The sequence below is a fragment of the Diadema setosum genome, chromosome 15 (assembly GCF_964275005.1).
Source record: "Diadema setosum chromosome 15, eeDiaSeto1, whole genome shotgun sequence".
Taxonomy (NCBI): domain Eukaryota; kingdom Metazoa; phylum Echinodermata; class Echinoidea; order Diadematoida; family Diadematidae; genus Diadema; species Diadema setosum.
Window position 1 is genome coordinate 37746421 of NC_092699.1, and position 13192 is coordinate 37759612.

General features: G+C 41.1%; 1 protein-coding gene across 2 annotated transcripts in view; it reads left to right on the forward strand.

Annotated features, from left to right (window-relative positions):
• Window positions 1–10503, forward strand: part of LOC140239260 (uncharacterized) — a 29443-nt gene extending 18940 nt beyond the window's left edge. For both annotated transcript variants that reach the window (XM_072319136.1, XM_072319137.1), the window contains 6 exons: window positions 103–1094; window positions 2009–2131; window positions 3360–3483; window positions 4050–4238; window positions 5615–5929; window positions 6304–10503. In XM_072319136.1, coding sequence (XP_072175237.1) covers window positions 103–1094; window positions 2009–2131; window positions 3360–3483; window positions 4050–4238; window positions 5615–5929; window positions 6304–7521 — 2961 coding nt within the window. In that variant the 3' untranslated portion in view covers window positions 7522–10503. The remainder of the gene's footprint in view (window positions 1–102; window positions 1095–2008; window positions 2132–3359; window positions 3484–4049; window positions 4239–5614; window positions 5930–6303) is intronic.
• The last annotated feature ends 2689 nt before the right edge of the window (window positions 10504–13192 follow it).

Sequence of the window (13192 nt, forward strand, 5' to 3'; positions counted from 1 at the left end):
ACGCTTTCGCCACCTGATGCTGACAGTTAGTCTTGTACATGCATAGTAGTGATTCACTCGTAGAAATGGCCAATCTTTATTTTCTTGTCCTCTTTGTTGCAGTCATGCAAATACGAAGGATGCAGGTACTCCAACACAATGAACCACTTTCACTGCATACGCAATGGCTGCACCTTCGTCTTTACCGCTGCAAACCAGATGCACTCCCACAAGCGCAAGCACGAGCGTCGCCAGCGCATGATGGAATATGAGACGGGTCGTCACTTTATGCGGTCTATCCGTCCGAAGCTGAAGCTGCCGTTGCCGCGAGTCAACCCCACCTACCGCAGTCTCCACTCCCACCACCCCCAGCTTCCTATGGGGGACAAACCCTTGATGATGCCCCCTTGTCCCGCCATCATCTTCAAGTCAGATCCTGGTGCCGCCTCCATTGCAGAGCGGGCAGCGTTGGCCGGTCAGTCTGCTGGTCTCGGAGTTAGCCAGACCTCTCCCTTGGCCAGTCAAGTGATGCCCCTTTCATCTCACTCTACTCCCAGGCTGGACATTCAGGCCGTCCAACCTTCGGTCATCACCTCGGCGCCTTCATCCGCACCCCGCCCCATCTCACCAGACTCCTCCAAGCGCAGTGGGTTTGAGTCGATGGGCGAGGAGTCCGTTGACGAAGAGAGGGAGCCCAGCCTATCAGCTGCAACGTCAGTCATAACTAATACCTCAGCCGTCACCTCAGAATACCACCAATCAGAGGATGAAGGAGACGACAGACCAATGGACCTCCAGGTGCTATCCAAGCACCGAGCTGGAGCGGAGGAGAACTCAGAAGAGGATGACAAACCGACAGACCTCAGCATGCGTGAGAACCAGTCCCGGGACGGGGAACTTCCCTCTGGATTTGCCAAGATCGCCGAGATGGACAAGGATGCGGAAGGAGAAGACCTGAACGACTCCCTGAACCTCCCCATCGCTTCCCTCATCTCACCACCAGGTCAGATGATGAGGGAAGAACCGGAGGACTCACCTCCCACCAGGGTCATCGTCAAGGAGGAACCCCGGGAGGATGGCAGACAGGAAGAGGCGTGGCAGAAATATTTCAAGAGGTGAGAGGTCATGATCTCCTCTCATCTGAGCCATGGAGACATTGCCATGTTTCTACCCTACAATACTTCACAGAATAATCACTAGTAGCAATGGCTGTAAAGAGATAGCAGTATGAATTTTTTGTTTTGTTTTGTTTAGAATGAATCCTGTAATTGCACTAACCCAACCAAAGAAATAGTTTTTGTTCTCTATTCATGCATGTATGTTCATTGACAATTGTTGACTCGTAAAAAATTGGCAATTGAAGTATGACTGTGATTGGCAGGAGGCAGCTTATTAGCTGTTGCCATGGCAATTAGTCATTATAATATGAATACTATTGCTTTAAGCAGGGCTCCCCACTAACTTTTATTTTTGGTGGCCCGATCGTGCCACCAAAATCATTGATTTTTATTTTTTGGTGGCCCGAAAGTAAAATCTGGTGGCCCGAAAAAAAAAAATCAAGAAAAACATAAGAAAAACTAAATCAGTCCTACTAAATATAGAAAAACAAATATTAAGCATTACTGACGTGATACAGGTACCCATGTCTAAATTCATTTCCAAAATTAAAAGCAATCATCTTTATTTTAGCATCTTACGGAGCCGATTGTTACCTCTGTTTATTTCCAAAAGTAAAGGCAAACATCTGACTTTTTTGGTGGCCCGATCGGGCCACCAAAATCTTCATTTCCGAATTTTTGGCGGTCGACGTGCATTTTTGGTGTCCTCGGGCCACCGTATCTGTCAAGCCCTGCTTTAAGTCTTAGTGAGACGATGCCCAGCACGTCTCCATGTGTCTGTGTCAATCAATCAACCATTTTACGAACAGTCTGATGTATGTGTTAGCTCTGTTGGAGTTTTGAAATACATCAGTATGATCAGGGTCTGATGATGATTTTGTTGTTTTTTTTTTCCTTCTTCTTCATGACAGATTCACTGCCAATGACCATTGTCACTCCAGCTGTGAGCTCCTCTACAAAGGTCACTACCACTGCATCGTGGAGGGGTGTGGAGAGTTCTTCAGATCTAAGGAGGGGGTCAACAAACACACTAGGTATGCTTTGTAAATTCTTGCCATTATATTTGTTTTTTCATGTGGGACTTTCTTGACTACCTACAAACTGATTGAAAGTTGTAGCAAGTTAAACCTAGTCAACATTTTCTTTGACATATATGAACAATTTGAGCAATGGGCATGCTTTGAATTTGGCATGTAGGACTTTCAAAAGGATTTCAAAATTAACTTGAAATTTAAAGGGGCATTCCAGATGATTTTCAAAATTTCACATCATGTAGTACATAAATCGACAGCTCCATGTATAGATTTGTGGAATTTATAGTGGTCCTTAGTAGAGAAACAATACTATGAACAATTTTAAACAAATTATACTGAGCAATGTTAATTGCCTCATTGGATACATACAATTCAGACTTTTGCGACTCCATGTTTGACAGCATGTAGTATGTGACCTCCGATGCATTTGCCTATAATCACATCCAGACTTGACATACGGTATATATCCACCTCAGCAAGAGGTTCTTCCAGTTGTTGGGCTAGTAAACTATTCATCTGGGCTTGTAATAACAATCCACTTGCCCAATGAGGCAAATGCCTATAGAAATCAGTGAGGTCATTGTCAAAGGTGGTCTTTGTTCGCAACTATCATAAACTTGTGAGGTCTTCGTTGTCAATCCCAATATATATATTAACCCATTGAGGACGAGTCCCAAGTATACTCGGGCAAGGGTCTATGGGAAATGCGTGTTGAAGCAAAATCAGCCAGTCCTCAACAGGTTAAGACATGGCACCCAGTCTGCTAGATGCCGTGAGGAGTGTCTGCTGAGGTCACTCAAATTAGTCTTGGAATGTGATCTGACCTCTCGTTTCTCCTGGTATTGAAGCCAAGAAGAAGTTGGCTTTTTTCTGGTCTTCTCATCTTATTACTTAGCTGTGAAATATATCTTGCTGTCAGATTCAGTCATCCTAGCTTGATACTGAATCGTCTTCCCAGACCACTTCACTCTAAGCAGTCATACTGACTCGGAAGCATTTGGTTTGATTTATTGAACGGGTCAAGTAGGCAAGGTAGCCACACCTCTTTAGTCTGTATAGCTATACTGTTTGCTAGTGGTGGATATATGTTTCAATACATGATAAAATTCACATGAAAAAAAAAATGCATTCTCTGAAGTCAATCTACATTTGTATGTGGTATGTGTACACTCCTCAACAATATTTTTGACCTCTCGTTGACCTCTTGACCTGTCCGTGACCCCTCCAGGTACCATCTCATGTCGGAGGAGGCTTGTGAGCTGGGCTTCCAGTACTACCAGCATGGCCAAAGCTGTGAGGATATCTTCAAGGGTTGTCCATTCAGTCCTCTGGCTCACTACCACTGCATGTGGGTGAGTAGACCCGCCCCAGGGGGGCATTCTACACCCCTTCCTGGCAAGCCCTGTTCTGCCTCCAGCTCCAGTCTGGCATCATGAAATATGCCAACCAACTCTCTGCAAGAATCCAACATATATGTTTTTACATATATGCCTTTGATATAACTTCTTTTATATTATTGTCGAATGCTCGTAAGACATTTTGTTTCAATTGAATGTGTGATGAGGGAAAATGATAAGAAGCATGTTAGACCAGACAAGAAATTACATAATATTATGTGGGACTGGCATTTGTCTGATGTATAGTTGCTTAGGTGGAGCCTGATATGAAAGAACAGTTGAATAGTTCATTGCTCTTTCTTCAAATCTTTTTAGACTACTAACGACTAGTATGTGCAAGTTTCTATTTGGCCTTCCCAGTAGTATAACAATTGTTTTGCTATTACAGGGGGTGATGACGTTTTGAACAATATGGTATATTATGGAAAAGTGATGCACTGTAGCTACCTCTGTGTCATAGTATAACTCCAAACCAGATAATAATGGTGTATTCATCCTCTTGTCTCGTGTTCTGTGTCCAGAGCCTGAAGCCAGGCAGCTACTGTGGTGAAGTAGTCCACACAGGGAGCAGCTTGATGAAGCCACATTACGAGAAGCACCGGCAAAACCCGGACCTGGAGGTTATTCGGCACAGCGAGGTGGAGAAACCGGGGTACCTTGGCACCCCTGTCAGCCAGCCCCCACCCAAAGTGGTCCTCAAGGACCAGACGGTGAGTGACGAGTTATCACCTTAAGAGATCTTGGAGTAAGAAACAAAAAGTTGTGCACCCAAGGAGCTAGAAATCTAATATTGAAACACCAGGCTACTGAGGCATTTACATCAGAAGGTCTCAGTTCTGATCCTGCCTGGATCATTTCTCCTCTGACAAGATGTTTTACCCCCATCCTGTCCCTCTTAACCCTATAAGAGCAGTGGTGTCAACACTTCAAAGGCCTCCCTAGGTGAACAGGACCCAATCATTTATCAGTATCAATAATTTTGATCTTTTAGTTGTATGGGTAGTGGTAGAAGTTATGATAGTGGTAGTGGTGGTTGACTATTGATAGTAGTTGTGATAGTGGTAGTTGTGGTGGTGGTGGTGCTATTGTTAGTGATAGTGATGGTGGTGATGTGATACTATTGGTAGTGGTAGTGATAGTGATGGTGGTAGTAGTAATACCTTGACCTCTTAGGAACAGCTGTATGTTCCATGTTTGCTCTCATCCATATTTAGACTTGAATTTGTCCATTGACATTTTCCTTTATTAACAAAATGCCCATGCTGCATACATGGACTACCTTGTGACTGCCAAAATAATTGAAGGGGATATCTGCTCAAGACATCAAAATTTCTGCTAAATGGGCAAAGAGATGTACAGGATGTTTGTTTTAGATATCAAACCAATTGCTGCCATTCACCCCATGCGTGTTCATAAGACATTAAAGCAATTATGATCAATATTACATCTCACAGAGTCAGGATCATGAAACCCAAGTAAATATGTGCTAGTAGATTGAGTGAATGGCAACATATTATATTAGAATACCTTAGTGAAGTTTGAGGAAAATTGGACAATACTTTCAAAAGTTACAAATTTTTAAAGTTTTGCTACCGCCATTGCTGGATGAGAAGACTACAGCTCTTCCAGGTATCATAGATGGACAGTGATAATCTCAAGATAATTTGAAGAGCATTCAGCATATTTTCACTTCTTTCTGGTGTAATAGAGAGAGCACTTGGCTTACCACTTTCAGAAGAAGGGAGATAATATTACACCTCACATAGATCAGTGACATGTAGAAGGAATGTGTAATATTCATAAAAACAGCAGTTGTGCAATTCTCCATGTTATCTTTAAATCATTGTCCAACTTTGACATCACAAATTGTTCCCGACCTATTATCCAGTGAAAGCAGTACCATAATGTTACAAATTCATAACGTTTATTGTCCAGTTTTCCTCAAATTTCACTGATATGTCCTAATATTTTTGCATCCACTGTATAATCCACATACAAAGGTGTTCATTTCTGGTTTCATTCTCCTTTACTATCTATGGAAAACCAATGACAACATTTTGCACTACTCTCTTTTTTTTTTTTCCAGATGAAGTGGTTTCCTCAAACTCCTACTAATCCTAGTGGTGACAAGGGCTACTGTAAGCTGGATTCTGGCAAGTGCACCAAGCCGGAGTGCCCGTTGGTTGCCCAGATGCACTACCACTGCACTCGCCCCGAATGCAACTTTGCCACAGAAAGCCACGACATGCTGCATGACCACAAGAGCAACGAGAAGCTCATCTTCGACAGCTTCCGGCAGTTTAGCCGCAAGCTGGACTGCCGACGCCCGGGCTGCAAGTACAACCTGCTTCACAAGCACTACCACTGCATGCATCAGGGTTGCCAATTCTCCTTCTTACAGGTACGTTAAGAGCAGAGATACCATGAATTTATTGGAGGATGGGGGTGATGAGTATGACAAGGGTGATAAGCAGAATGGCAGGTGGTGGTGGTGTTGTGGGGAGGGGAGGGGAGGGGTGGTGATGAGGATGGTAGAAAGGACTGTTGAGATGGAGGAGGATGGAGGTGATAGATAGAATGAACCATTTGATGACGACAAGGATTGTTGACAGTGATCATGATGCGACAAGGTTACTTAGATTGCATCTTTGAAGGAACCATCACATAAGTTTCTAAGACATGGGTCAGAACTTTAGTTTATGTTATGTAATATGTGTCACGAGTTGCATTTCTGATCTCATTTTGACATTACCCTTTTTCTTTTTCAATCTGCAGATTCAACAAATGGAATCCCATGGCAGGAAACACATGCGCCGTATCTATGGCAAGTTCTTCAACCGTCCAAACAACAATTCTCCGACTGGTCCCCAGCAGCTAGTTCTCCCCATCCTACCACTCAACAGCAGCAGTTCACCTCAGGGTATCCTTTCCTCGCCCCCTAGTGCCCTCTCTTCGCCCCCTGGTGGCCTGTCTTCACCCCAAGCCCCCATTCCCAGCTACCAGCAGATGGCCTCACTGGCTTCGTCAAGCCCTCACCAGCTGGTAACATCAAGTTCTTCTGCCATGGCACAGACAGTCCCCATCAACCCTTCCAGTACTCTCCACAGCATGTTTGTGTCTCCCATCTCTAGCACTATGCAGTCGATGCTGGCCATCCCGCCTCAGCCAATCATGACCGCTCCCAACGGCCTCCTCATGGATGGATCCTCCCCGAAGGGACTGCATCAGTTCATGGTTCCCATAGCGCCCCTGGATGCGGAAGAGCCGTCTCCCAGTACATCTCGCCACCTGGAGAATTCAGAGTCTGGAGTCCAGGTGCTGCCAAACTTCCAGCTTGGTCGCTGGAAGATCCGTTCATCCTCGGTGGTAACTCCTCCCCGCAAGTCTCCTCCAACACCTCACAAGCGACCTTTGACCCTAGTAGTGGAGGACCCAGGGGCACCATCTGGATATAAGCGTTACAAGCGTGGCCCTCTTGATTCATCAATGCAGGAGCGTTTTGAGCGCTTTGAGCGGAATGTCCACTGCGGAGAGGCTAATTGTCAATTTGCCATGAACACAACTCACTACCACTGTCTCCACATTGGCTGCAACTACAAGTTTGCTGGCAAGACCATGATGTACAAGCACGCTCAGCATCATGACCGCGTCGACAGCATCATCCAAGATGACTTCCAGCGGTACAAGGCATCTGTCAGCTGCGATCGAAGCGACTGCGAGTACACGGCAAAGAGCACCCACTTCCACTGTTTGCGATGCCCCTTCATCTGCACTGACAGCGGAAAGGTGGCCATCCACCGCAAGCAGCACGCCAAGACGGAAGCAGTGTCAGCCGCTGGCTTCAGACAGTTCAGCTCCTCGGAGAAATGTCTGTCGGAAGACTGCAAGTACTCACAGAAATACTCCCATTTCCACTGCATGCGGCCGGGCTGTATGCAGGCTGTGATCGGTATGACACAGATGGAATCTCACAGTCGTAAGCACCGCCTTTGAGACCCAGGGGCGTGGCTAGCTGATTCAATCACGTAGAGCAATAGATAGGATTCCACAGAGATTGAAGTGAGGAAGAACTCTCTTGTTAACAGACTTTGAAGTATGCGAAAAGAATGAATGTGTACAAGATAAAGGTATCATATTGTATACTGCTTGTATGAGAAGTTTTGAAGCAGACTACGGGCTATCCACTAGGATGTGATGGTTTGCTACTCTTAGACTCTCGCCAGTCTTTTAGCCAATTTTATCAAATCCCCAAGTCTTTACCTCTTCCCCCCACTGCACAGTGTGTAATTTCTGCTCTAACTTTTTGTAATGAATCAAAGAACAGCAGAGTCTGTTTATCTAGCTGCATGTAGCGAGAGTGAATTTAGCTAGCCTTCCATTTGTGTTCACTTTATCTTTATATATCTGTTTCTTCTTCCTCATTTGCAATCTTTGACATACTTCTTGCAATTGTACCTCTTATGTTTCATTGTTTATGGCAGCTGTTTTTGTGATGTTATAATTCTTGTATGTACCTTTCTGGAATTTTCTTCTTTTTTTTCTAGCTCAGTAGAAAGAGAAGTATCTTGAACATTGAGCTGTTACTGAGAAAGTACATAAACATGGCAATACCAAAGAAATCTCCTTCTTTGTAACACATTATCTAGAAAGTTATTCTCTTTTGAGGTTTCCTCTCTTTCATTTATCATTTTATTTCAGATGGGAAAAAAAAAATACCTGTGTATTTTTTTGTTTATATCTGAACTGATTTACTTACAGCAGTATACAGCATAGTGCTCCGTCATGCACTGTGCTGCAGATTGGTATACATTAATATCCAAACAGGTTTATAGAGTATACATTAGTTTGGTAAATATTACAAGAAATAGCAATGACAAGTTACCTACAATGGCAGTGTGTCAGTGTCTGTATTCATATGATGTTTTGAGATATGTTAAGTCCATCCATTTCTTAAGTGAAAATTTGTGCAAGAGTATTATATTACTTGAAATGGTGAAGCGCCATAGTTTATTTAAATGATTTCATACGTCCATCCTGATATTGAATATATGTACTACTATTATTTATTTGACATTTGTGTATGATGTGAATGGTCGAGATAGTTTTGCAACATTGAGAACATTGTATAGCAGAGTATCATATGTATTATGTGAGAGTATGTGTGATGAGATATATGGACTTATTATAGAGTTTGCAGATAGAATATATTGATATGAAATCTACAGATACACCCAGGCATCGTCTTCCTATAGATTTAGATATATACACGTACACAGACGTAGTATATCAACAGATATATATTTATCACAGGTAAACCTCACAGTGGCTATACTCCAATATCAAATAGAATTGGATGTCTCCAGTTCTTGTTAACCTATACACTATCGCAGAAGGGGGAGTGAATCGTAATCTGAGATCTTTCGAGAGGTGAATATATGATGATGTTTTGATGAGCTATAGGTGAAAGTGAAACATTTGTTTGGTTGGACTTGGTCAGATTTTTTTCTTTCTTTCTTTCTTACAAGGATGACACTGAAGCAGTAAGAGTGTGCACTCACAGGTGCAATGATGTAGCTAGCAGTTGACCGACATTTTCTGGCCAATCTCCAATTGTCTGAAATGACACACCGTTTTCTTCCAATCTTTGCTCCGTGCAATGACACAGCATCTCACTACACATGCAACTGGAATAAGAACCCCAAAATTCTTTCTGCTATGTTTCCTCTTTTTTATCATCATAAGAGCCAAAAACACAAGCATATTTAATCTTTTTTTTTTCTGTGCCTGGATACACAAAAAATTCAGAATGATTTGAATTATCATATTCAAACTTTGAAATCATTTTCATTTCTCTTCCAACCGTTATCTGCTGTGCTGTAGTGTAGTAAGAGGAGGAGAGATAGATTGTGAAGTTTAGACCATTTCCAGCAAATCATTGATGTAGTTTGTAGTTCTCTCCTCTGTATGGTGAAAGAGTTTGCTAGGCTAGACAAAGGCCAAGGGTGGGTGTCAGTCCGCTCCGAGAATGAGTAAAGACCATGTCAGGTTTCCCTTTCTCACTGCTAGTCACTTATAATCACAAACTGAACTCTCTGAGGACGATTTTTGTCTCCGTAATTTGCAGATGATGCATTCTTAAATATGTTGCAAGTTTCTAACACTTTAGATCTGCAAATGTGCACTACAAAAAGATGATGCGTGCCCCATTACGTATGTGGGCTGGTACACTGTGATGCATGCACCCCGTCAGAAGATAAATCATATTTTGGGCAAATTATGATATTCAATTTGAGAAAACTATCCAATATTAACCTGATTGATTAAAAAAAAAAAAAAAGAATTATAAACAATAGCATATTGATAACAATAGCGTATTGAAGGCATTATGAATATTTCTAATGAAACTGAGGAAAAATATGCAGATTTGCTACTTCATTGTATAAAAGTGGTCTGATGGTCATGGCACATTGTGTTCGATACAAAGTACAGTCCACGGGCTGAATGTAAAAAAAAAAAAATGTAGTTGACATTTGGAATGTTTGCAAGAGAGAGCTACTATATAATAGTAGTTTGTATATCAGGAATCAGCATATTTTCCTTCACCAAGGACATGACTGAAGCTCCAGTGAAATGAATTAATGAATGAAATTAACTTGTTAATATTGGCGATGTCTGACACCATACAGGTGACTGGAATATTCCATTCTAAGACAGTTTCTGTATTTCATGCAATCATCCTGTAGAGTTTTCTCTGAATTCTTCCATATACAACCACTCGTCTTCAGATCTCTCCTTTCAATGTATTTTATAATAATGTGATTTGGTGTTTTTTCTGTGTGAATTCTCAGACTATAACATGGCAATACTTTCATTACCCATAGATGTTATTTGATAGCTACGTGTATCACTCTATATTTATCTTAATGTTATATTTCTGGAATATGTGACTTGAGGTTGTGTTGGCTGTGTCAATCTTTTTTTTTGTTGTTGTTGTTGTTTTTGTTGGGGTTTTTTTTTTCCTTCTTCTTAAAGTCATTTGGATGAAGAATGAAACTGGTAAATGGCAGGAATTGATGAGACCAGATGGAAATGTATATAAAGTAAAATTTTGATGTGGTAATATGCCAACAAAAAATATATACCCTCACAGTATACTGCTTTTTAACATAGTCTTGGTGGCAATATTTTAGAAGAATCTTCTCTTTCTACTCTAGTTACCTTTATTTGTATGCAAAGGTCATTGAGAATGCACTACTGGATATTTGACATCATTTCTGTACTGAATAAGTAGAAGGCTTTCTGGCTGTTTTAGGATTTTCTTCTTTGACTGATTACATACTTTTCACTTTTGCCATGAACTGCAAAGAAAGACTTGTTGAGAGACTACTGTAACATTGGCATTCTGACTCGAGCCTCTGTTAGATCTATAGGCAAAAAGTGTGATGTATGGAATGGGTCCTGTTACGAATGTTTAGAATAGTAGCAAAAGTTCAACACTACGGGGCATTTTAGTGAGAAGAGTGGCTTGGTATACGGGAATGTCACGGCCCATATTCCTTTGCAGTTGTTAACGACAATAGTTTTAGATGAGAAAAGAGAGAGAGAAAGAGAGAGAGAGAGAGGGAGAGAGCTTTGTACTATACACACTTTTGTGCTGCAGACTGTTATATAGAGAGACGTGATATCCAGACATACACTTGTAGCTAGATTCATTCTGTTCAGCCTGTTTCTGTAAAAATGGATATGCTCCTTTTTGTGGCTGAAGCACATCATTGTAGCGAGGCAATCATGTGACATGCAATCCCAGAATCCCTTGCATTGAAGTCGGCGGACCGTGCCATACCTGTAGCCAGTGGTGTCCGAGAGGTACCATGTGATAGATGAGATTGACGTCTCGCCACTTAATGATATTTTCAGGAATGATAATCAAGGGATAATATTGCAGAAGGATTTCATATGTGTGTTGGATTTAGCATGTGCATTGGTTTATGTATATAATGTGTGTGTGTGTGTGTATACATTAATACACATGAATAACAGAGCAATACACATAAAGATATTAATATGTAAATAATACAGACTTTACTTTGCGAGATGACCCTCATAGGCAGTACATTATAGATAGAGATATTGGGTGTGTGGATTTTTCTTTTGGTGGTAAAGTATATGATATGCGACTTTATGATACCATGAAACACACGATGAAACGTACACTTCATATATGTCCTTTATTCAGGAGAAGACAATGCATATATATTGATTGACTGTAACATGTACACATTATCCAGAAAGTTATGAAAAAAAAATGTGTTTCTTGTTCATTTGTATATTTTTGTGGCACTATTGTCTAGTGCAGATAACATGTTAAAAATAATACCAACAAGTGTGTGAGTAGACGGATGTTACCAGTGAATGTATAGAAATATGCCTGTTTTCACCCATTGGATTTGTACAGTGGAAAGTTAACATTTTGGGGGCTTTTTGCTAGATTTAGAATATGTGTGGTATTTTTGTTTGTTGTTTGTGATTTTCTTATCTTTTTGGGTTGATGTGCAAGCAATCAATGTTGCATTCCAGAGGGACGGTGACTGGCGTCCTAGGCATAGTGCTCATTTCAGAATAGCTTGAGCTTTGATTTCAGGAACTTTTCTATAACAAACCTCAACAATGGTATTGAAGTGTTGAATAGCCAGTTTACTCTAGGTTTTCTTTGTGCCAATCTCTAGAATCAAAACGGGTTGCAGTGCTTGCAGCAGGTTGATTTTATCAAAGGGCAAGAATATTCAATGAAACGGACTCAAAATTTGTGTCACTTGACAGTGAGTTAATCAAGCAGTGTTACAAACAAAAACCTTCCCCTTATTTTGATCAAATTTTTAGATTAGTCAAACTCAATTGACGATTAAGATTAGGATATCTGCAATGAGAGAGAGAAAAAAAAAAGATGTTAAAAGTAGACAATTTGTAACCATTATCCAGTGTAACAGACACATACATGGTTCAAAAGTTTAAGCTACCCACACAAGATTATTTCCACATACAATGGATAATCCCTCATATTTCAAAGGTACTACATTGAATCACAATGTATTCAGTGGTCAGTATTATGCGCATGACATTTCTGTTGCATTATGGGAAGAGCAAGAAAAGCTCTATGTAGTTCATTTTGCATTCGTTCAAACATATTACTACTATTCATGCAAAATTGCATTATCATCACGTATCTTTTCTTTTTGTTATGAATGTTGCTTTTGTATCAGTACTTGTGAATATATCCCTCCATGGGAGGAGATAAATACAAGAGTAGATTACACTATGCCAGATATGTCACTTTGACAGTACACATGATGTTTTATGCATCCGTAAAAGTCAGAGATTCCGAAAAATGGCTCTATCTCAGTTTCTATGTATCAGCGGTAGACATAACTTAGCATTGGAGGTGATCAGTGCCAACATGTAACCTATGGAAATGATGCAGTCCAATGCAAGAAGCAAGTTCTGCCCACTTGGTGGAGAGTATTTTATGCCACTGGGGGAGCTGCCCGATCATCATTTCAATTTCCTTGCCCAAAATCACTTCATGGAAATGACATAATAAGCAACAACCCTCCCCGATATCCACCTCTTGTCAAATGGTAGCGATGATTTTTTTTTTTTTTTTTAA